The sequence below is a fragment of the Elephantulus edwardii genome, unplaced genomic scaffold (assembly GCF_000299155.1).
Source record: "Elephantulus edwardii isolate Elephantulus edwardi_28Jun2011 unplaced genomic scaffold, EleEdw1.0 scaffold00038, whole genome shotgun sequence".
NCBI classification, from domain to species: Eukaryota; Metazoa; Chordata; class Mammalia; order Macroscelidea; family Macroscelididae; genus Elephantulus; species Elephantulus edwardii.
Genome location: NW_006399788.1, coordinates 16749903 through 16774313, shown reverse-complemented (window position 1 = coordinate 16774313; position 24411 = coordinate 16749903). Strand labels below are relative to the sequence as shown.

The 24411-nt window shown below is 37.7% G+C and overlaps 1 protein-coding gene across 1 annotated transcript in view; it reads right to left on the bottom strand.

Annotated features, from left to right (window-relative positions):
• Positions 1-3208: 3208 nt before the first annotated feature.
• FZD3 (frizzled class receptor 3) overlaps positions 3209-24411 on the bottom strand; it is a 118622-nt gene continuing 97419 nt past the window's right edge. The window contains exons 4-6 of the mRNA XM_006884871.1: positions 18892-19040; positions 9188-9421; positions 3209-3422 (exon numbers count right to left, since the gene is read on the bottom strand). Of these exons, the coding sequence (XP_006884933.1) occupies positions 3209-3422; positions 9188-9421; positions 18892-19040 (597 nt within the window). The remainder of the gene's footprint in view (positions 3423-9187; positions 9422-18891; positions 19041-24411) is intronic.

The following is a 24411-nucleotide window of genomic DNA, read 5'->3' as shown; positions in this document are numbered from 1 at the left end:
TTTCTAATTAATCAATTGTTCTTTCACACTAATTATAGCTTGGGGCTTAACTGGGGCCTTTGATCTTTCACATTAATTACTGAAGAAATTAATTATGGAATAAAACATAAAATATAGTATTTTGAAAAAAATTCTGATTATGCATTAACATTTTAGAAGTTATTTTCTCAGTTATCAACACACTAATAGAACAATAAACACCGTATGGAAATCACAACACAAATTCAATAGATGGTAAAAGAACTGTCCAAACTTGCTCAAACTGGCTTAAGCAGGCTGGAACTTGAAAATGTTGCTTTGCCAAAGTTCTTAAATGTCTCTTAAAAATTCTTAATCTGAGCATTAATTTTGTAAATAACATGGCTCAAATGAAATTGTTATTTGAAACAATGGATTAAAAATATATAGAATTAAAAAATATATAGAATTTGTGGGCAAAATAAGATACAAACTGAAAATAACTAAAAATCAGTATGACACAAAGATACCAACAATTAATTTAACAGAGAAGATACAGATAAGTACACAAAATTCAGGAAAGAACGTTAAGATTTTCAGAGAGATGTTCACTTATCTGTCTATATTTGGCCCACATCTATAAGCGAACCAACCCACATTTTGGCAGCTGATAGTAAAATGCAGATGGCGATGGATGACAACATTTTTTTAGCTCAAACTGGTAATCTCTATCTTCTTATTTTTGTTTCTGAATGTTTGTTTTTGTTCTCTCATGCTGTTCTTAGAAGAGATTCTCAGGGGGAAAAGCCCCATGATTTATTGATTTATTTATAAATTAGTTAAGTCTGGCCATGAAAGAAAACGTGTATTCATGGTCAGTTATGAGGGAACTCAGGACCTGCCTGACTTGGGCATTAGTTCCAGTTCCAAGGAGAAAAGACAATGACTAGAGAAGAAAAACATTTTGGGTCAAATATTCAAATAGAAACTAATCTCATTCATTATTGTCAAGTTAGAGCAAATTGGTAGCTGACCTTCCTGCTGTAAATTCCATGGGAGGAAAAATGAGTCGATGGATTTGAACCATGCTCCTTTGGGCTGGCAGTGTACCTCCCTACCTATTAGGTCATCAGAGTTCCAAAAACAATTACTACAATTAGCAAAATGACTGTGACTGAAAACTAATAAGATTCTTTTCAACACTTACTTGCTTGGCATTGTTTGTTTAAAGGGTGAGAGAGAAAAATACTCAAGTAATTAAACACATTCAACAACAAGCCCACAAAACCTTTTAAATCCTCAATAACATCAATATCTTATATGTCATAATGTCTTACAAGTTTCCAAAGAAAATAACATGTGATCATATTATTTTAAAAAACTGATCCTCACAACAAATTTATGAGGTAGGTGGAGTAAATATTTTTTGTCTTCAGTGAAAATAAGCAGGCTCAGAGGCTGACTATTGAAAGGTCAAAAGACTAGGAGATGGCATATCCAGGCCTCCCTAAAATCTAGAGCAATATTTTTTAAAAGTATGATTCTTGAAATCTGTGCTTAAGTCCTACCAACCTTCAACCTACTGACTAGAGATCTCGATGATGGGGCCCAGAATTCTGTGTTTCATAATGGATGATAAAATGGAAAACAACCACATATATAGGTAATGATATAAAAGTATAACATTGAATCCAGCTATATTTTCACTTGGTGTACAATGATGCTATCAGAACATCATCAGAGACAAGTCAATGTGAAAGAGTAGTTTTCAATCCTGGTTGCACATCTGAATCACCTGGGAAGCTTTTCGATAATACTAAGTCTTTAGGTCTCACCTCCACCAATTACATGGATGAGAGGAAGCTATCAGAAGTTTCCCAAATGATTCTTATCTGCAGAGCTGAGAACCACTTATTTAAATATACTTTTCTGAATAACACATCCAGAATTGTTTCTTTTCTTTTTGATCAATTATATGCTTAACAAAGTTCACAGTTTATATCGTAAACTATTTAAATATTACAAGACAAAATGTCAAACACTTTTGAGTTGATATTTTTAGAATAAGAGATACGTCACAGCAAGACTAATCATGCTTCATTTAGCTACAATGATTTCAAATACCTCAAATTAATCACCACTTTGGATTTAGGTTATATATATTTTAGCTGTAAACAAGACTGATTCAGAATCTGAAAATAAGGTCATGGGACACAAAGCAGTAGCCTAATGGCAAAGCAAGTGCAGACAATGAGCTCACTGACAGGAGGGGCCTGGAGGCCAAGCTATGGTGGCTTTGGCAAGATCACGTCTCACTGTAGAAAAATACAATGAATACAGAGGAAATATTTTACTATTTTGCAATATGGTTGTCACAAAAAAAAACCTTACAATGTGTGATGCTTATCTTATTACATGCCTCCATGAAACAAATCTGAACATGAGGTTCTCTATGAATCAATATTACACGGGAGAAGATGGCTACAAAGGAAAAGTATTCCATCATGCATGTGGATGGTATAAAGACATAGCCAATAAAAGTAGTATTTACACAAAAGCAATAAAAACAGCAAAACTAGAGGGGAAATGTTTATCTCCATTTTTTTTTAATTTCACTGCTAATCCTAATCCTGAATATCTCTGGATAAAGATTATTTTGCTAGAAATTTGAAAGAGGCTTCAACAGACTAATCAGAGTCTTCCTGTTGCACTTATATTCTATAAGCTAAAATACCCCTGCTGATTTATCAAATTCTTTTACAGTTTAAAAATACAGCTCTTTTCCACTTAATGGAAAGAAGAACTACAAAGTCCTACTATTCATCTGAGAAACAAACCTTGCATAGAAATATTTCTTCAATTCTGAAATTTTGTTTTATTAACAGAACTACCAGAATGCCATCTCACCACTAGTTCTTATTATACGAAAGTTTACTACAAAGTAGTCACCACACATTTAGGCTTTTTTCTAAATATAAAATAACTGGGTTTATAAAAACGCTAACCAGACAAATAATTCTTTCTTCAGAACTTTGAAAGAAGAATTTTTTGTGATAATTATTTTCTTAGTGTGGGATGTCTTGATATTCCATGTTGTAATATAAAATGCAAAAATCTACCTTTCCAATGAACACAGTCTGCACCTGACTGAAAGCATGATAATAGTGAGTCACAGCAATCAGTCATGCAAAGGCAAAGGATAAAATCTGCTTTTTAAACAGCACATGTTTTCCACCTTGCGTAGGGCAAATTAAGCGCTGGTTCCATCTTCTTCAATAACTCGGTTCATGCTGGTGCCATGTGTGATGTGAGTCATGGGGTTATTACTGAGATCTCTGATGCTGCTGTGTCGTGACTGCTCATTGAGTCGATGAGAACTGCTGTGCCTGGAGTGGTCCGTGAGCCGCGACATACTGCCATGAGGTAGTCTCTCCTCCATGCCTCTGTAACTACAGGGAGTATACCTGAGATAAGAGAGTTTATTTGGACATGGTTACCAGGACATACCAGAAAACAACAGTATTATATTTCATCAAAATTCCTCACTGAAATTTTAAGTGACTACGGAGTAAAAATTGATTACAATAACAACAAATCTTTTAATATTGACAGTAATTTTATGAACACTTTGTAATTTATATGGAAAACAAAAAAAGTGACGATTTAGTCAGTAGGTTTAGAATTAAGGTCCTAATTCTAGTAAAAAGGACACAGCTGAGGTGAGTTGGAGATTACTGCTAAGAAGGAGCTTTGTAAAGTATGGACATTTTTCACAGTCAAATGAGTTTTGGGCAACATGAGAGATGCAAGGAGAAAGAAATATCAATAGAAGAAATATGTCATTGGCCCTAGGAGTTGAGATGATTGGTGATGATCAGTAGTAAATGAAATGAAAATTTTATTAAAATATTAGAATTGGAAGAGGGAGCACATTGAAGGAGAAATTAGTACAACATAAAGAAATATAGGTAAATGAATCAGCAAGTGATGATGAGACTTATGTGCTGACAGTTTATTTCCCAGTTATCAGTTGAACGAATTAGTTGTAAGGTCAGCCGCCAGCAGCTCCTGGGCAGAAAGCGGTGGCGGTCCTGTGAACCCTAGGGGGTAGTTCTCAATCCACAGGGTTGCTATGAAGGAGAATCAACAGGGCCAGTAAAGAGTCTTGGTTTTTTTTCTGTGTATTTAAATTATTTTTATTAGCACTTGAACATATATGTATGCTCTTTCATCCAAGCTGTACCTATTTAAAAATACTGTAACATTCTAACATCTGCTACCTCTATTTCTGTTAAGGCAGCTTTCTTATTCTGTCAGCTGGTCTACAGGCTTCTTGCAGGCAGTGTTCTTCTTCTTTGTATGTATCTTGAAAGGCAGCAGTGGGAACTCTTAAATTTTGTTTTGTTTTGTTTTTGTTTTTTGGGGCTTTTATGGCTGCAACCAGAGTCACAGAGTAATCCCGCCCCCCCAGGCCAAGGGCATGAGGAAAAAGAGATTAGACCTTGACAAATTCGTCAAGGTCAAAAAAAGAAATAAAAAAAAATTATTAGTATTTTGCTTTCACCTTTACTATTGTTATTTACTCATCTTCCTGTATTTATAAGGAACTCTTTCAGTCTAGATACAGTATAGTATTTACCATTTAATTCCCAGTCCTTTAAAAAATGTGTATCTATATTCATACTCATACTCCTACGCACATCTCTTAAAAATATTTAAATTAGGACAACAAAGTTCAGAAAAATGTAATTGGATTAATTTAATTAACATATTGAATTTTAAGTAGTTACTAAAAAATAGAATATAACAGACCATGTGTTAATAGTAAAAAAAAAAGAACTAATCATAAATCATGAAATGAAAGGCTACCAGAAATTATTGCTAACCACTCTTCATTTCTTAATGACAGTTATGTTCTAGTGTAAGCTTGACTGCATGTTCTATCAATTTCAGACTATAAAAGTTGATAGAAATCCTCAATTTCTTCATCTTTGGCTGAAGTTGTTGGTACAGACATTTGTATTATAGTTGTATTAACATGTCTTTCTTGTATCCACGCAACGTAATACTTCAGGGTAGATCTTGAAAAGTTCTTTTTGATGATGAGTATGATACCATGCCTCTTCATTTTGGCTTTCTTGACATAGGAGCAGATGAATGTCCAGTTCAAAATGGCCAACGCCAGCCCATCTCAGCTCACTACAGTGTGGATGTGTTGCACCCCATTTTTCACAACTTCCAATTTTCCTAGATTCATATTTCACACATTCCATGTTCAATCATTACTGAATAGCTGTAGTGATTTCTCCTCATTTTGAGTCCTGCTACCTCAGGAAATGAAGGTCCTTCATTAGGTGACATTTTACTCCATTTGCATCATAACAGGAGACTAGTTAGAGGAGGTGGCTCTTGCTTAATTGTATAGTGAGTGTCTTCCAATCTGAGTGTCTCATCTTCCAACACTACATCCAATAGTGTTCTTCTGGTATTCATTGGGTTTTTCAAAGGCCTGTTATTTCAGGACTGGATGGTTAGTCCTTTTCTTAGTCTAGAAGTTATACTATAATCTGCGTACAATTGACTTTGCTGTTGTTGTTGTTGATTGCCTTCAAGTTGAGCACGACTCATAGCGACTCTATGAACAAAAGGCTCTACGACTATCGACATTTATCAAAGTTGATAGAGTTTCCGGGGGCATGTTGTTGAGGAAGTGGATGCCACTCCTGCTTCTAAACCTGTCATAGAAGTTACTGGTTGAGTTGCCTGCAATGTAGAGCAGCTCTGAACCTTTCCCTGTCCTGAGCCAGTCTCACTAATTCTGACACACCAACCTCCATTGCCCCTGTCACTGTATCAATCCATCTCATCTGGGGTCTTCCTCTCCTGTACTGTCCATCCATCCTTCCAAGAATGATGTCCTTCTCCAAGGACCGGTCTCTCCTGGCCACATGCCCAAAGTAAGTGAGGCAGACTTCAAAATCCTAGCCTCCAAGGCGAGACTTGGTTTCCTCTTCTCCAAGACAGACCTATTTGCTTTTTTGGCAGTCCATGGTATGTTCAAGACTCTTCTCCAGCATCACAACTTGAAGGCATCTATTCTTCTGTCATCCTTAGTCATTGTCCAACTCTCTGAAGCATAACAAGTAATTGAGGAGAACATGGCCTGGATTAGGCGCACCTTTGTTGCTAGACCTGACATCTTTTCTCTTCAGCACTCTGGAGAGGTCCATGACAGCAGATTTTCCCAGTGCAATTCATCTGATTTCCTGACTGCTGGTGCTAAGAGTGTTGATTGTGGATCTGAGCAAGCTATAATTGCTAACAGCCTCAATCTCTTCTCCATCTATTATGGTGCTCCCAACTGGCCCAGTGGTGAGAATCTTTGTCTTCTTGATATTAAGCTTCAATCCATATTAAAAACTACAGTCCTTGACTTTGCTAGTATTTTAAATACTGGTGGCATAGCTTCAGGCATCAGAGCAATATGCAAGCCAACATAGTATGGCAAACTAACAGATGGTCAGTTTGAAAACAGAAAGGTAGGAAGTGAAAATAGAGATTAAAGAATATTCACTCTAAAAACCTGGCAAGAAAAGAGAAAAGAGTTTTATATAAAATAGAAGGCATATCAACATCAAATAAAAGTGGCTGCTTTTTAAACCTCCTGTGATGAAGGTGGAAAGCAGAGTAAGACTAAGAATCGTATCCTACACCAGAAGGACAGGCCAACAAGCTACAGTAAGACGGGAATGAGATTCCTCTCTCTCTCCTTCCCCGTGTTGCTACAGAACTGGAACCAAGTCACACCTGACTCTCCAGCAGGATTTTGGAGGCCATAAATATCATGGGAGATATTGCATATCTTTTTGTAGCAGAACTGCTGGTGAATTCAAACCGCTGGGGGTAGCAGCACAGTTCTCAAGGAGTATGCCACCCAGCTCCCCTGGGATGAGGTTAAATGAAAAAATGCATTGCTGTTGAGTCAGAGCTGACGCACAGCTGACCCTCTAGCAGGTGTTCAGAGGCTATAAACCTGATGGAAGGCAACTGCCCATTGTTACCCTGCAAAGCAGCTGGTGGATTCGAACCACCGGCCTTTGGTTAGCAATGTAGCTCCTTTACCATGAAACCATTAGAGTTCCATGGAATGACATTAGCAGGACATAAAACAGTTGTAGAAAAATAAGTTTCAAACCAAACATATAATGCTTCCTATTTGGGGCATTAGAAACTTCGTTTTTTATTTTTCTAGAAATCTAAAAAAAGAAAAAAATCTTTGGTGCATCCCTTATTTCTAACTGCTTATGTTAGTCAATCACCAACTATTATTACTTCTTCCTTCAAAATACTGATTAGATTCTTTTCACTATTACTACTTTCCAGTAAGTCTACATCAGCTATCAGCTCTCAACTGAATGATTTCTGAAGACTTCTAAGCAGTTTCACTAATTCTAGTGTTTCAGTCTTCTGATTCAATAAGAGAGAAGTCACAAGTAGTAGTCATTGTCGTCTTCTTCCTCCTCTTCCTCCTTCTACTTCTTCCTTCCTCCCTCCCCTCTCCTCCCCTCCTTCTTCTCCTTCCTCTTTCTCTCTCCCTTCCTCCTCCACATTGGTGATCTGCTTGACAATCTCAGAATGGCTGTGCCCGTCAATGACTCCTTGTTGATCCTCATCTGGAAACAATCCCAGGTCTTAGGAACTTTTCCCACACGGAATCTTCCTTGTGGTGACTCTCGGAGTCTTGGTCAGCATCCTAACTGGTCCCTTCACCTTCAGGTTCACCTTTGCGCCTCTGATCAAGTCGGCACACACCTCCTCCAGGGATTTTACATTGTGGCTGGTTAGGGTAATCGGTGAATGACCACATCCGGTTCCATGGGTGACTTTCCCATGGCCCTAAAAGTCATGGCTGCAGACTGACTTGTTCCCTGGGGAGAGCAAACAGTGGGCGAACACAGAATGCCTGCAGCAGCTACCGCATCTTCCTCAGAAAGCAGGTTGTCTTCTCTCATGTACTCATTCTTCCTAAACCTTTCTCTGACATGTTGTTGTTAGCTGCTATTAATTTCAACTCACAGAGACCCTGTGAACAGATCTGGACCTTGCCCCATTGTGCACTAGCCTCATGATCTCGGACATGCTCAAGTCCATTGTGTCACTGTGTCAATCCGTCTTCTGGGGGGGTCTTCTCTTTTTCTGATCCTCAACCTTTCCCAGGAGTCAGGAAACTATGGTCCAATGTCACACTCCTGTTTTGCAGTTTGACTTCATTACTTATCGTCTATGGCTTATTCCATGCTAAACAGCAGAGTTTAGGAGTGCTACAGTAGAGATTGTCTACACATAAAGTCTAAAACAGTCACTCTGGCCATTTATGGAAAAATCTGCAATTCCCAGAACTGTACTGTTATATTTTACATTAAATGTTCACTTACAGTAATAACAGCGATCACGATCAGGCACTTACTGTAAAGGCAGTCACTGTTATATGTGATTAGCTATATTATCTCATTTAATCCTCACAGCATTCCCTGAGGCAGATAATATTATTATCTCCATTTTATAGATGATAAAAAATGAAATTTATCATTCCAGATTCCATACTCTTAATTACAACACCAATACTGGCTACATTCTTTCTTAGTAGATTGTGAGTTTTTGAAAAACGATTACCATCTCTAAATCACCTTTGAATTTCCACACACACACATACCTCATACATACCTCATATAAAGCCGATCTTCCAGCAGGTTTTCAGAGACAGTAAATCACATGAGAGGAGACTGCCTATCTTTCCCCCCATAACTGACTATTAAGCGACTTTTCCCAAAATTACCATTTTTACCCACCTTCTCCCTGCTCAGTGCCCAACAATGACTCCACACTACCTATCAAATAAAATCTAAACTCTGAACTCTGTCTGGCTTTCAACTTTGATCAGAACCTGGGACTCTTCTTCAACTCATTCTCATTGAGTCAGAACTGACTCACAGCTGATCTTACAGTGGGATTTCAGAAGCTGTAAATCGCATGGGAGGAGACTGTCCGACCGCCACAGACTTGGCAGCATAACTCCTGGCTTTCTAGGTCACCAGAGCTCCACAGAACTCCACCCGGAAAAAGGCTAAAATGATAGTCAGCATCTACCCCAAAACTGGCATTTTTCTCCCTCAAGTTGTTTGACCATAATTAAGCATATAAAAGAAAATAAAGCAATAAAAGAACTTACCTGCCATCACGCGATCTGTGGAGGCTGCCATGGTAGCTGCTTACTTTGCTGTGGACACTCCCTGCTTTACTTCTCTGATCGTCCACCATAGCCAGCTGAGTTGAAGACGCATGCGTGGATGTTCCTTGAGTGGATGTTCCTCTTGATTTCCTTATAATAGGAGTGTTTGGGTCCCTCAGGAGTGACTGCGCAAAGTCAGGTTCCTGGAGTACCTGGCGGCTCTCATTCACTATTCTAAACAACAAAATACGAAGTTTAAGGTACATGCATGCTCCATAAATCAATAGAAAATACTGGAGGGTACAAGTAATTTCAAGAATACAGATGTCATTCTTGAAATTAATTGCTCTCCAAATTAGATCTTTAGGATTCAAGAAGAGAACATCATCAAGAGAGGAAAGAATATAACAAAATATGGTAATCTGTGCCCGAGGGTGGGTGTTCTGCTGAGAGAACAATGGAGGAAATCAGATTTTCCATTCCAATTCTATCAGTAAAGATGTGATCTTAGACAAATCATTCATCCTCAATTTCCTCATCTATAAAATGAAGGTATATAAAGGTATCATTTTTGAAAATTCCTTCTCAGCTAAAAAAAACCCCCACCATTCTCAAAAACATCAAAATTACATTAATGCTATTATAAAGCAAAGAAATGGTTTTCTTGAATGGTTTAGAATACTAAATGCTTCATAAAAGCCATAAACAGGACATTTTGAAACTAAGAGTAGTTGTTTTAGGGGTAAAAACTGATTTCATGATAGCAGTTATATAACTGGAAGAAACAGTTATATTAATGATTAAATAAACAAATGGTCACAACTTAGAATATAACATAAAAAATCAATTTAAGCAATTAAATACAATTACGTCCTGGACATAATTAAAATTTAAGGGGGGAAAATGAAGAAGATAAGTTATTGTCAAAAGTAAGTGCTTTTAACTGCTATAAATGCAGAGTGCTGTGCAGTGGGTCCTGACACACAGTGACCCTCCACTGGGTTTCTGTGACAGGAAAATGCACTGGGAGGAGATTACTCATTTGTCTCCAAAGGAGCTGCTGGAGACACACATTGGAATTAGCATCACCACTTGCTATGGACTATGCTGTCAGAGCTTCCTTTTTAACTGCTATAAAGGGTTTAAAAGCAGGTAGCTGTTTCTGATGATGACAAAGAAGGACTTGAATCAGAAACCCAGTTAGATGATAAATCGGTGTATCTTGTTTTATATTCATATATGTTGTTGTTGTTATGTGACGTGAAATCGTTTGCGACTCATAGTGACCCTACGTGCAACAGCCCTAAACTCTGCTCTGTCCTGTGCCAATTGCACTGTCTCTGACACTCCCATCCCGATTAACCCAGTCACTGAATCAATCCACCTCATAGAGGGCCTTCCTCTCCTGCGCTGTCCCTCCACCTTCCCAAGTATGATGTCCCTGTCCAAGGACCTGTCCCTCCTTACAATATGTCTAAAGTATGTTAGATGAAGCCTCAGAATCCTTGGCTCCAAGGAGCTGCCTGGTTTAACCCTCTCTAGAATGAATCTGTTTGTTTTCCTAGCAGTCCGTGGTACCCTCAATACTCTTTTCCAGCACCACAGCTCAAAGGCATCAATTCTCCTTCTATCTTCCTTAGTTATTGTCCAACTCTCTGATGCGTAACAAGTGATAGCAAAGACCATGGCCTGTATCAGACGCACCTTAGTCTCCAGAGAGACACCACTGCTCTTCAGAACTTTGGAGAGGTCCCTAACAGCAGACTTTCCCATTTCAATATGTTTTTTTAAATTTCCTGGCTACTGGTGCCAAGAGTGTTGACTGTGGTGCCAAGCAAACTAAAACTGTAAACAATCTCAATCTCTTCATCATCCATCCTGATGCTGCCAATTGGTCCAGTGGTGAGAATCTTTGTCTTCTTGACACTGAGCCTCAATCCATATTGGAGGCTGCAGTCCTTGACCCTCAGCAGCAAGCATTTCAGGTCCTCCTCAGTTTCAGCAAGCAGGGTTGTGTCATCTGCATAATGCAGATTGTTGATAAATCGTCCACCAATCTTGACCCCACATATCTCCTCATAGAGCCCAGCCTCCCGAATAATCTGTTCTGCATATAGGTTGAAAAGGTATGGAGATAGGATGCATCCCTGGCATATGCCCTTCCCAATTTTGAACCATGCAGTGTTTCCCTGCTCTGTTCTGACGACTGCCTCCTGGTCCAAGTATAGGTTTTTCATTAGCCTGGTCAAGTGTTCTGGGATTCCCATTCTTCTCAGAGTCAGCCACAGTTTGTTATGATCCACACAGTCAAATGCCTTTGCATAGTCAATGAATAGACATTCCTCTGGTACTCCTTACTTACAGCTAAGATCCATCTAATATTAGCTACAATATCCCTAGTAGCACGACCCCTTCTAAACCCAGCCTGGACTTCTGGCAGTTCTCTGCTGATGTACTGTTCCAGTCATTTTTGGATAATCTTCAGTGGAATCTTGCTTGCATGTGAAATCAATGATATTGTTCTGTAGTTTCCACACTCTGTTGGGTCACCCTTCTTTGGAATGGGAACAAATATAGATCTCTTCCAGTCAGTTGGCCAAGTGGTTGTTCTCCAGATTTCTTGGCACAACTTGGTGAGCACATCCAGGGCAGCATCTGTTAGCTGAAATATGTCAATTGGTGTACCATGTAATGCATATAATCTAAGTTTTCAAATTATAAAATGACTGTTGTGCTGCTGTTGTTGAAAGAGACTAGCATTTGTGGACAATTTATGCTAGTTATTTTATATTCTCTTTCAATCCTTTTTAATAATGTTTTATGGAGATTAAGATTGCTATTTCTAAGAAGATATTATCCCCCCCGGTAATGGTGAGTCAATTCTAATTTATAAGAATCCTACAGGACAGAGGAGAACTGTCCTTCAGGGTCTCTAAGGCTGTGTAGCTTTATGGAAGCAGACTGACTCATCTTTTTTCCATTAAAGCAGCTGGTGGATTTGAACTATTGATCTTTTGGCTAGCAGCCAAGCATTTAACCACTGCACAACCAGGTCTACGTAAAGGTACATTGGATGTTCATTAATAATAGATATTTCGATACTCAATTTATAGACAAATAAACTGAGGTCCTAACAAATTAAAGGTTTTGTGAAATGTCACAACAAAGCCAATTACCAGGAAGAAAAATTGACTTAGAAGCCAATTATAAAATAATGATAAAACACGGGTTTTATATCCTGAAGACAAAATGTCAAATGTGAAATCAGATGAAAGAACAAGTATAAATTACTATTAAATATCAGCATAGATTATACACCTCTGTCATTTATAGCAAAGTACACGCATATATATACACATACACATGACAGACTCCAAGGCACTTCAGAGAGACACCCCAAAATCACCTTTCCTTATGTTGACAAAATCTATCTTAACTGTTGACTTTATTTTCTATTCTTGGCTTCATCTAATTTCTGGTTGTTAAAAAAATGTAATCTACCCTCAAATAGTGAAAGTTTGTTTCTTCATTTTGCTGATAAGAAGAAAGATTTACAAAAAAGGACCTAACTTAGGTAATCAAAAAAAGGATTTCTAAAAATATTTCAGTCAGTATTGGAATTATTGACATTAGCATAATTTTAAATGTGGCTTTATACAATTTTAGAACCCAGTCTCTTTATAACGAGCTGAGCTTCCAGACTAAGAGGGACTAAGGAAGACGTATGTAGTCATCTCTTTTTAGAAGTCAATCAACAAAAACTCTAGTGACCACAACAGTCTCTCTGTAATTGACCACAGATGGAGTTGTGTGCAGCCCTGGGCCAAGCGGCATTTTGCGGGGTTTTTTTTGTGCATGGGGTAGGGGTGAGTGAGGTGCTGACTTCATAGTAGCAGCTAACAACAATAATAATATGATTAGAACAGTGTTTGGAATATTGAATGTGCTCATTAAATTGAGAACATTATTTCGATTGTTTTTTTTGACATTTCACAAAGGCTAGCACTTGTTACTCTTAGGTGCTGTCAAATCTACTAAACTCATAGTGACCGTATGAACAATGGGTCTGAACCTAGCCCTCTGTTGTGCCATCCTTGTAAGTTCTGATAGTACTTCAATCCATTGTTACAGTGCACCAACCCATCTTGCTGACAGTCTTCCTCTCATATCCACTCTTGTGCTCCTGACTAGGTACCTACCATACTGGCTTGAAGAACAATAACTTTGTTGGTTGAGGATTCCACAGTTGTAGAAAATTTGACAGACTAAATGGTCCTTGAGCGTTTTAATCATAGCATTTGGCTAAGATCAAGGGTAGAATTCTTATTGGTTTCTAAAAGGTTCAATCCTTAGCCCTGTCTGGAACTTCTAACATAACTCTACTACACAATTATCTGTCCATGGTGTAAAGGTGCCCACCCACTTCTGTTGAGCTGGTTCTGGCTCAGAGTGACCCTTCATCAGATTTCTGACGCTGTAAACCTTTCCTGGATGAGACTGTCCATCTTTCTCCTGTGCAGCAGCCGGGCGACCTGAACTGTCTAACTCTCAGCAGTCCAATATGTTGCATACTATACCAACAGGGATTTTTAGAGGTACCTAAGGATGTTCAGTTCAAACTCTTTTGCCAACATTAAGGGGTTAAAAAGAAAAAAAAAAGTAAATGTCAAAAAATACACAGCAAATCCAGAAAGGAAGAATACTCCACGGAAGCAGGGAACTTGAATGTTTTGTTTGCTACTTAACCACTAAAACAGAAGCTCTAGTGGCTTGTTGCTGTTATGTGCCGTTGAGTTGCCTACGACTCATAGAGAGCCTGTGTACAACAGCCCTAAACCCTGCTCTATCCTGTGCCAATCTCATGTCTCTGACATACCTACCCCCAATACCCCAGTCACGGAGTCAATCCATCTCATTAAGGGTCTTCCTCTCTAGTGGCTTAATGGTAAGAAATTGCAATATCAATGCAAAGGCACACAGTTCAAATCCACCAACTGTTCCACAGGAGAACTACTCTCATGTGATTTACTCTGTCTTATAACTCACTGGAGGGTCAGGTATGGTTGGTTTCAACTTGAAGATAAACAACAACAATCCTAAAATTGTTCAAAGAATATTCAAACCAAAACCAAACTCACTGGTGATGAATTAATTTAAACTCATATTACCCTACAGGACAAAGGTTTCTAAGGCTTTAACAAAATCTTTATGGAAGTGGACCATCAAATCTTTCTCCCACAACTGGCTGATGGCTTTGAACCACAGATCTTTTGGTTAGCAGCCCAACACTGAGCGACGGTAACACATTCGGCACATTTTTGTTGATAGGTGCTCTTGAGTAAATGCTGACCCACAGCAACCCTTGCACAACTAAGCGGAGTAAGAACTCAATCAAGACATTCTTAAATAATGAATAAACATCTAAGAAATAAGTATTTCTTTAGCAGTTATATAACTCCTTTCTTTTTGCTTTCCTGCTTTATAAAACTATATTTAAAGGAGAAATCCATTATATGATAGCAGTGATAATACTTTCAGATATTGTGTTATCTGAGAAACGTGTATCTTCAAACTTAAAACTGTGAACTTTTCTAAGGTTAAAAGGTGAGTATTTGCCAAAAAACAGAGCTCAGAAATCAAGAAAAAGTTATTGTTGTTAGGTGCCTTCAAGTCAAGTATGAATCATTGTGACCCTATGAAAAAAGATCTGAACCCAGTCCTGTCCTGCGCCGTCTTCACACTTCCTGACACACATGAGCCCATTGTAGCAGTCACCTTGTCAATCCACCTGGTTGAGGATCTTCCTCTCCTTTGCCGACCCTCCACCCTTCCCAGCATCAAGTCCTTCTCCCTCCTAGCAACATGCCCAAAATATGTGAGGCGAAGCCTCATCATTCTTGCCTCTAAAAAGCACTCCGACTGCATCCTCTTCAAGAGAAAGAGTAGGATATAAGATTTAATAGAAATAAGAATTGCAAAAAGCATCAGGAAGAGTACTATTACATTGAGGGAATTTAAATTGATGCCATAAGAGAAAATGGGTACAAATATCATAGCTGTTAGGTGCCCTCAAGTAATTTCCAACTCATAGCAACCCGATGTGCAACAGAACAAACCCTGCTCCATCCCGCAACACCCTCATCTTCTCCACTGTGTTTAGACTCAATGTTCTAGTCACTCTGTCGATTCATTTAAAGTGTATCTTATTCATTTCAATCCATCTAATCCAATGAGTCTTTGCATAGTCAATAAAACACAAATAGACATCTAGGTAAATGCTTGTGACTGTGTGGATCATAACAAATTATGGTAAACACAGAAAAGATTTGGAATACCAGAATACTTAATTGTGTTCACACTAAGCCTATACCTAGACCAAGAAACTGTTGTCTGACCTGAGCAATGGAATACTACATAGTTTAAAATCAAGAAAGGCATGGGCCAGGGCTGTATCCTTTCTCTATACTTATTCAATTTCCAAATTCAACAAATAATTAGAGGAGCTGTGCTTTACTTAAACAAAAAATATGGCATCAAGATAGGAGGAAGAGTCATCAACAAGCTGTGCTATGTAGATAATACAATCTTGCTGAAAGTGAAGAAGACTTGAAACACTTGCTGCAGAAGATCAAAGATTACAGTTTTCAATATGGATTACATCTCACCATCAAGAAAACCCCCCCTCACTACTGGACAGAGAGGAAACACCATGATAGAGAAAAGACTGAAATTGTCAGTGACTTTATCTTATGAGGATCCACAATCAGTCTTTGGTATAAGCAGTCAAGGAAGTCAGCTATCAGGGACCTCTCCAACTTACTGAGCAGTGATGACAGTTTGAAGGCTAAGGTGCACCTGATTCAAGACGTGGTCTTTTCAATCATTTGCTGTGCATGTGAGAGCTGGGCAATGAATAAGGATAATAGAAGGAAAAATAGAAGCCTTTGAGTTGGGTGTTGGAAGACAGCACTGAATATTTATCCTGTGGATGGCCAAAAGAACAGATACGTCTTGGAAAAGGTGCAGCCAGAGTGCTCCTTGGAGGCAAGGATGGCGAAGTTTCATCTCAGATACTTTGGGCATGTTGCTAGAAGGGAGCATTCCTTGGAAAGGTGGAAGATAAGCAAAAGATAGGAGATGGACTGACACAGTGACTGCAATAATGGGCTCCAGCAGTTTGTCAGAGAGGATAAGGGTGGCTTAGGAAGGGACGAAGTTCAGATCTTGTGTCACTATGAATAGGACAAGACTAAATGGCATATAACAACAAAAACAAATCTAACTAAGGTGAACTTTAAGTCTTTAAACAAACACCCCTGTTCTTTAGTACTTTAAAGATGTCCTTGGAAAGGGTAAAGAAAAAACAAAATGTGTATGAATGAAAAACCAGCTTCTTTGTAAATTTTCATTCAAATCACAATTTAAAAAAATATTAAAAAAGAGGCCTTTGTTTGAAAAGGTTGAATGCCGAACCACTTTGCTCTGTAAACTCACTCAAATCACAATAAACAAACAAAATCCCATGAAAAACAACAAAAAAACCTGTGCTCTTTTATTTTTGTGGATAATTTGTGGCCGAAACTAAGCAGGTGCCAAGCTCTTCTGACTCAAGGTAATCCCCTGTGAGTCAGAGTAGACTTGCGCTCCATGGAGTTGTGCTGCTGCTCAAAAGGGATGCTTCTCTGGTGGTCTGAATCGACCAGCAGCTCTGAGGGAGAGCGATGGGTAATCTCCTCCCATGTGATTTACTACCTCAGAAACCTGAGGGAAGGTTAGCTATGCATTCTTGCTTTGGGGATATTTCAGGGCCTTTAAAAAAATTTTTTTTTTCCCATTCGATGTATGACAGATTCATGAAATTAAAGATTTCTAAATATTTTGTTGTTAAATATAACAGTGATTGCCACAATGGGCTGATGTGTGTCTGAGACAATGAGGATGGCACGAGATAGGACAGGGTTCAGGTCTGTTGTTCACAGGATCACTATGAATTGTACTTGATTCAATGACATCTAATAACAAAAAAATATTCTTTAATTACTGCTTCAGCACTTCTTATACTTTTCCATGGCATTCTGTTATAGGGGAGGGTCAATTACGGATTGAAAGAATTTAATAATTTATTTCTTGTTTTATTGACTATTACATTTTTTTCTACTCTGGCTTTAACATATAATACACTAGAATGAGTTAACATTCTCTCTCTTAAAATTTTTTTGTATAGTTGAAAGAACAATAGTCAGTGCTGGTTGTTGTTGTTATGTGCTGTTGAGTCGCCTGCAACTCATAGTGACCCTATGTATAACAGCCGTAAACCCTGCTCTATCCTGTGCCAATCTTATTGTTTCAAACACACCTAGCCCCATTGCCCCAGATACTGTATCAATCTATTTCATCGAGGGTCTTCCTCTCCTGCACTGTCCCTCCACCCTTCCAAACATGACGTCCCTGTCCATGGACTGGTTCCTTTTTGCAACATGTCCAAAGTATGTCAGACGAAGCTTCAGAATCTTTGCCTCTGAGAAGCAGCCTGGTTTCAACCTCTCTGCACGAACCTGTTTGTTCTTTTAGCAGTCCATGGTATATTCAATACTATTCTCCAACACCACAGCTCAAAGGCATCAATTCTCCTTCTATCCTCCCTAGTCATTGTCGGCTCTCTGATGCATAGCAAGTAACTGCAAAGACCATGGCCTGTATCAGGTGCACTTTAGTATCCAGATTGATATCCCTGTTCTTCAGTATTCTGGAGAAGTCTGACAGCCGACTTTCTCAACACAATACAGCTTTTAATATTCTAGCTGCTGGTGCCAAAAGTATTGACTGTGGAGTCAGGTAAACTAAGCAGTTTACAATCTCAATCTCTTCTCCACCCATCATGATGCTGCCAGTTGGCCCAGTGGTGAGAATCTTTGTTTTCTTGATATCGATTCTCAATCCATATTGAAGGCTGCAGTCCTTGACCTTCTGCAGCAAGCGCTTCAGTTCCTCCTCAGTTTCAGGCAGCATAATTAATTGTTGATGGATTCCCACTCTTACCAACGTTAGCCATAAATTTTTATGACTCATACAGTAAGAAAGCTCTGCATAGTTAATAAAATACAAATAGATATTCTTCTGGTATTCTCTGCTTTTAGTCTGTATACAACTGACATAAGCAATGATATTCCTATTGTTGTACCCTCTTCTAAAGCCAGCTTCAATTTCTTATAGTTCCCTGCCAATGTACTGTAGTAGCTGGTTTTGAATAAACTTCAGGAACCAGAAATCTAATCTAACTTTAATATTAAATACCTGTATAACTTTGGCCAAGAAACTTAACGTGTTTTTCAGTTTCCTTTTCTGTAAAACAGAGAGGATTATATTTACTAACCCCTCACAGGAATATAAAGAGGGCCAAGTAAGAATAACACATTAATTTGATTTTAATTTAAAAATTCTTCCCCCATAAAGTCTGGCCTCCACTTAAATATTTTTAATTAACACAGGGATAGATCAGAACCCTGATTCAACTTATACATCTCAAAATATGTTTACGTTTTTACTTAGATATGGTAACGTGCCAATCAAGATACCAGTGGCTGTGCAACGTTTTGATATTATCTGAATATCTTCTCTAAGTACATATAATTTTTAATAGAAGAAACACAAATTTGTGCAAATGTAAGGTTTGTGAATATTGTGTTAAATTTATTTTAACTTACTCTTTTTTTCTACGACCATGGAAAAAACTGGCCCATTCAAAGCATGTTTTTTTGCTTCCAACCCAGAAAATGGAAGGAATACCAACTATGAGTGCCATCAGGTATTTCATCAGAAAGAGGATCAGATCGGGGCGACTCATTTGAGGAACCTACAAGAAGAAAAGAAAATGATCTTAAATATAGAAAAAGAACTAGTTATTTAAAAAAGATATTAAAAGTAATTTAAATGAAATAAGCACAAGTAAAACAATTCTACAGATCTGATTTTTTTTAAAAAAATTAATAAGGTTCTATAACCTTCCTTCTAAAACCTCCCATGCAATTTACTGCCTCTGAAAACCTGCTTGGAGGGTCAGCTATGAGTTGATTCTGACTCAATGGCACACAACAACAATAACGTCATACTTCTGTATGAAACCCTGAGACTTATATAGTAGAAGAATGGCTCACATCAAATTGGTAAGCTGGTGAAAACATAAACTAAAGAAATCACAGAATAGTTAAGAAAAAGAAACATTCACAAATAACCTCATTTATAAACATGATTGCTTTTTGCTGGCTAATTTTACACACAGACACACATACACACACACACACACACAATCTCTCTCTCCTTTACATGTATCAATTATCACCTCATACTTTACAAATTTCTCATGCTCCCTGGTTTTTAAACTACTACTATCATGATCATGAATCAGATAGTGTATTTCCTTTCATGTCTTCTACGTCAATTCTTTCTTTCCTCTTTTTCTTTATTCTACTTAAGGCAATCACGTGTGTGGAACAGAATTGCATCATAGGGATTCAGAAGTAAAACATTAGATCTCACAAGGTACCTCTGGGTGGGTCTGAACTGCCAACCTTTTAGCTAGCAGTCAAAGGCTTAACTGTACTATCAAGAGGCTCCTAAAAAAGAACTAGGTTGAACTTAACTCCACTCATTTAATCAACAAGAATTAGAACACACTCAAGAATAAATTTAACAAGAAATTAAAAGGATACTAGAAAACTACTGAAGGCCATGGAGGTAATCCAATGTAAACTGAGGAATATTCATGCTTGGAAAGTAGAGGGACAGTGAAGGAAAGGAAGACCCTTAACTAGGCAGACTGACACTCAACAATGGGCTTTAGTGTGTCAGAGTGTGAAGATGGCACAGGACAGGACAGGTTCCATTGTTCAAAGGGTTGCTATAAGCCATATTCAACTTGGCAGCACCTAACAACAACATACTAACATTAAGATGACAACTACATGGTTAATTGCATATTGTTCTGCCAAGTTTATGTAAATAACCTTGAACGTTATAGAAATAAATGACAGGTAAACAACATATCAAAATTTATTTTAGAAGACAGAAAACTTTAAAAGATGAATTCTAAATGAAATGTAACAACAAAAATATTAAACCTTAAGTCAGAGGAAATTGAAATTGGAATCCAAGTTTGGTTCAAAAGTGTTCCTTTTTCATTATTTACAATCTCAGTATGAACATATTTTGTAATATATTAAAAAAATGACTATATACATGTTTTGGGCAATAAAAAATGAGAGAAGTCACTTAATAAGAGAAGAATGTGAGTTAAGTAGCATGTCTGCTTATAGTCAATGAATGGGGAGAAGAGAGTGACTGGTTGAAGAAAAAGATATTTGCAAATATAAAGAGGTGACTTGAAAAAAAGGATATAATGAAGAGGCAGTAAGAATAAGGGCAGAAACATAAAAATTAGTAAAATTTTAATCAAAGATATATAGAATATGTAGACTGGATTACTAACTTAGAAGTACTATACTTTGTGAAAAAAAAATACTGGCTTGATCTATGTGATCTTGTGCAAATAACTTTTTTAAAAGAAAGGGTTTAATGACCTTTGAGATTGCCTTCAAATATTTGTCAGAGATATGGATACAATTTCGTGCCTTTGTTTTAGAGATGTAAAATTAAAATTTAGTAAGATGAACTAATTTGCTCAAGGTCAAGGTCTCATAACTAAGGATGTAATGAATTTAAATATTGGATGCCTAGTATGTCTTTGTACAAGAGATGCAATAATAAGTCAGAAATTTCCCTGCCCTTGTTGCGTTTCTATTCTATTGTGGGCTAGAGGGTTGTTGTTATGTGCATTGGGTTGCTTTCAACTCAGAGGGACCCTATGTATATAGCTTCAAACCCTATGCTATCCTGAGCCAATCTCACTGTCTTTGACACAGCTACCCCCATTACCCCACTTACTGTGCCAATCCATCTCATCTGGGTTCTTCCACTGTTGTCTTTGACCCAGCTACCGCCATTACCCCAGTTACTGTGTCAATCCATCTCATCTAGGTTCTTCCACTGCTCTGCTGTCCCTCCACCGTTCCAAGCATCCTGGTGCTTCTCTAAGGACTGATCCTTCCTGGACACATGCCTAAAGTATGTTAAGTTGAAGCTTCAAAATTCTTGCCTCCAAGAAGCAGCCTCATTTTACCCTCTTTAGGAAAGAAATCTTATCATTTCAGCTAATAATACAGCCTGAGGAATAAAGCAGGGTAGAAAGTTTGGATTGTGATGTGGTGTGGTGAATGGGACAGCATGCATGCATCTCTAGGTGAGAGTGGTCAGGAAAGGTCTCACCTAGTTCATGACATTCCCCCCCCATTTTTTAAAAAATTCATTTTAATGAACGATTACAGAGATTTTGGATTTACATTCATTCATTGTTGGATAGTTTATGACATTTATTAAGCAACAATTTGCAGTATAGTTTCAAGTAAGGTTTGTTCTAAGCAGAAGGAATAGTAATATCAATAATTCTAAGAGAAAAATATTTTTGCCTTTGGTTAACAGTGACAGAACAACAGTGTGTCTACAGTTAAGCATGCAAAGAAGAAAGGGAAAGGAAATAAAATTTTAAAAGTATGCAGAAGGCCAAATCAATATATGGCCATGGTAGCAAAATCAGAATGTTATTCAAGAAGTAATAGAAAACCAATGAAAATTTTATTCAAATAAGCAAAATGACCTTATCTTTACTTAACATTGCTAGTATGCTATTATGAAAAATATATTTCAAATCCAACCTGATTTATAAAGGGATAACTCTGGTAAATATGGCAATGGGTAATACTAGTGATAGTTGCACAAGATGATTAATGTCATCATTGCCACCAAATTATACATGTAAAATATGTTGAATTGGCAAATGTTATATTTATTTTTTAAGAAAGAGTCTGTCTACTGTGCTAAAAATACACTGTAAAGGTACAAGAGTAGAAGAAAGATGCACTGAAAGCTAGTGTGCAAGTATCAATGGTTTGGGCTAAGGTAGAGTAAAGGTGGTAAGGAGTCGGACAGATTTAAAGTATGTGGAAAAGAGAGGCCTCAAGGATGATGACAAAGGTGCTTCTAAAAACTGGCGGATCAGGATACCATTAACTGGACAGGGAAGAATTCGGGATAGAATGCAGGAAGTAGATTTATGAGGAAAAATTAAGATGTTAAAAATAATTTAAGTTTGAAATCAAGAGGTCTGGTAAGTAAATGACTATATGCGCAGCTGTTAAATGTAAGGCTGGCAGTTTGAATCCATTCAGCAGCTCTGCAGGAGAAAAGACCAAGCAATCTGCTTCCATAAAAGATACAGTCAAGAAAACCCCATAGTGGTAGTGGCAGTTCTGTTTGGTCACATAAGGGGTTGGTTACCTGTGCAGAGCTGGCAAAATACAAATAGACTTTCTTTTGGTACATTTTCAGCCAAGATCCATCTAACATCAGCAATGATATCCTTAGAGTCATGGCCTCTTCTAAATCTAGTTTGTATTTCTGGCAGTTCTCTATTGATGGACAGTTCTAGTCATTTTCTTGGTATCTTCAGCAAGATTTGGCTTGCATGTGATATTAGTGATATTGTTTGATAATTTCCACATTCTGTTAGATCACTTTTTTTTTTAGAATGGTAATAAATATAGAGCTCTTTAAGTTGGGTGTCCAGGTAGTTGTCCACTATACATTTTGGGACAATTTAGCACATCCACAGCTGCCTCTATTTGTTGAAATATCTCAAGTGGTATTCCATCAATTCCTGGAGCCTTTTTTTTTCAATTCCTTCAGAGATGCTTGAATTTCCTCTTTTATTACCATTGGTTCTTGATCATATGCTACTTCCTGAGAAAGTTCTATGTCAGCCTATGCTTTCTGGCACAGTGACTATACCAAAATACACAGTACCTGTGTATTCCTTCCATCTTTTGATGTTTCCTGGATCATCTGAAACATGGCCTATCACATCTTTTAACTACTGCAACTTGTGGCTTGAATTTGTGCTTCAAGTTCCAGCTTGAGAAATGCTGAGTGCTTTCTTCCTTTTTGATTTTCTGTCTCCTGCTCTTTGTACATTTCATGATAATACTTTGCTTTGCCTTTGAAAGCTGCCCTTTGAAATCTTCTTTTCAGCTGTTTAACTTTGTCATTTCTTCCCTTTGTTTTGGGTTCTCCGTGCTCTAGTGCAATATGCAGAGGCTCCTCTGGCATCTATTTCAGTTATGTTAATGAGGGAAGAAAACTGAGAAAAGGAGGATGAGAATAGTTGCACAACTCACCGAATGTTATCAACACCAATAAATTGTATATATACTACACCAATGAGTTGTATATATACAAACTTGAATTGGTCAATGTTTTACGGTATGTATTTTTAAAATTTAGAGTTAACAAAGTTTTAAGTTAAGTTCAGCAAAAGACGCAATTAAAAAGTAAAAAAAAAAAAGATGAGGGAGAGAATAATTTAAAAGTGATGTATGATAGGGTATTATGGTTATCACAAGAGTCCACAATTAAGGTTGCAGAGTGGAATGTACTTGGGGTGGTGGGAGGAGTGTGGGGGGATTTGTGTACTAGGGTGGGAGTCTTTCTTTTACTTTTGAAAGAGAGGAGCGAACTGGGAGGGGGGGAAGAGGGCTGGGCGGGTAGAGAAGAAAATTATAAAAAATTTATAAAATTAAAAAAAAAGAAAAAATAATAAAGAAAAAAAATTAAACCACAAAAAAGTAAAAAACCCCTAAATATCAAGAAATGTATACAATTTACAAATAATAATCTAAATATATGTGTATACTTGTATATGTGTGTACACATATATGTATGCATATGAATAAGCAATTCACAGAAGATAAAGCCCAAGTAGCTGCTAAGTGGTAAGGTGCTGTACTGCCAACCCAAAGACACTTGGTTTGAATCCACTAGCTGCTCTGTAGGAGAAAACTGGGCAATCCTCTCCCAAGTGATTTAGAGCCTATGAAAAACCCATTAGAGGGTCACCTATGAGTTAGTTTTGACGTGACAGTTCTTAACAACAATAATCAGGCAACTCAATATTTTAGTAACCAGGAGAATGTAACTTAACATGGAGATACTTTTTATACCAATAAGACTAGCAAAAATAGAAAAGTCTGATAGTACCAAGTCATAATGAGGATGCAGAGTAACAAAATGCTCTTCTACTCCCATACTGTAGTACAACCACTCTGGAGAATACATTG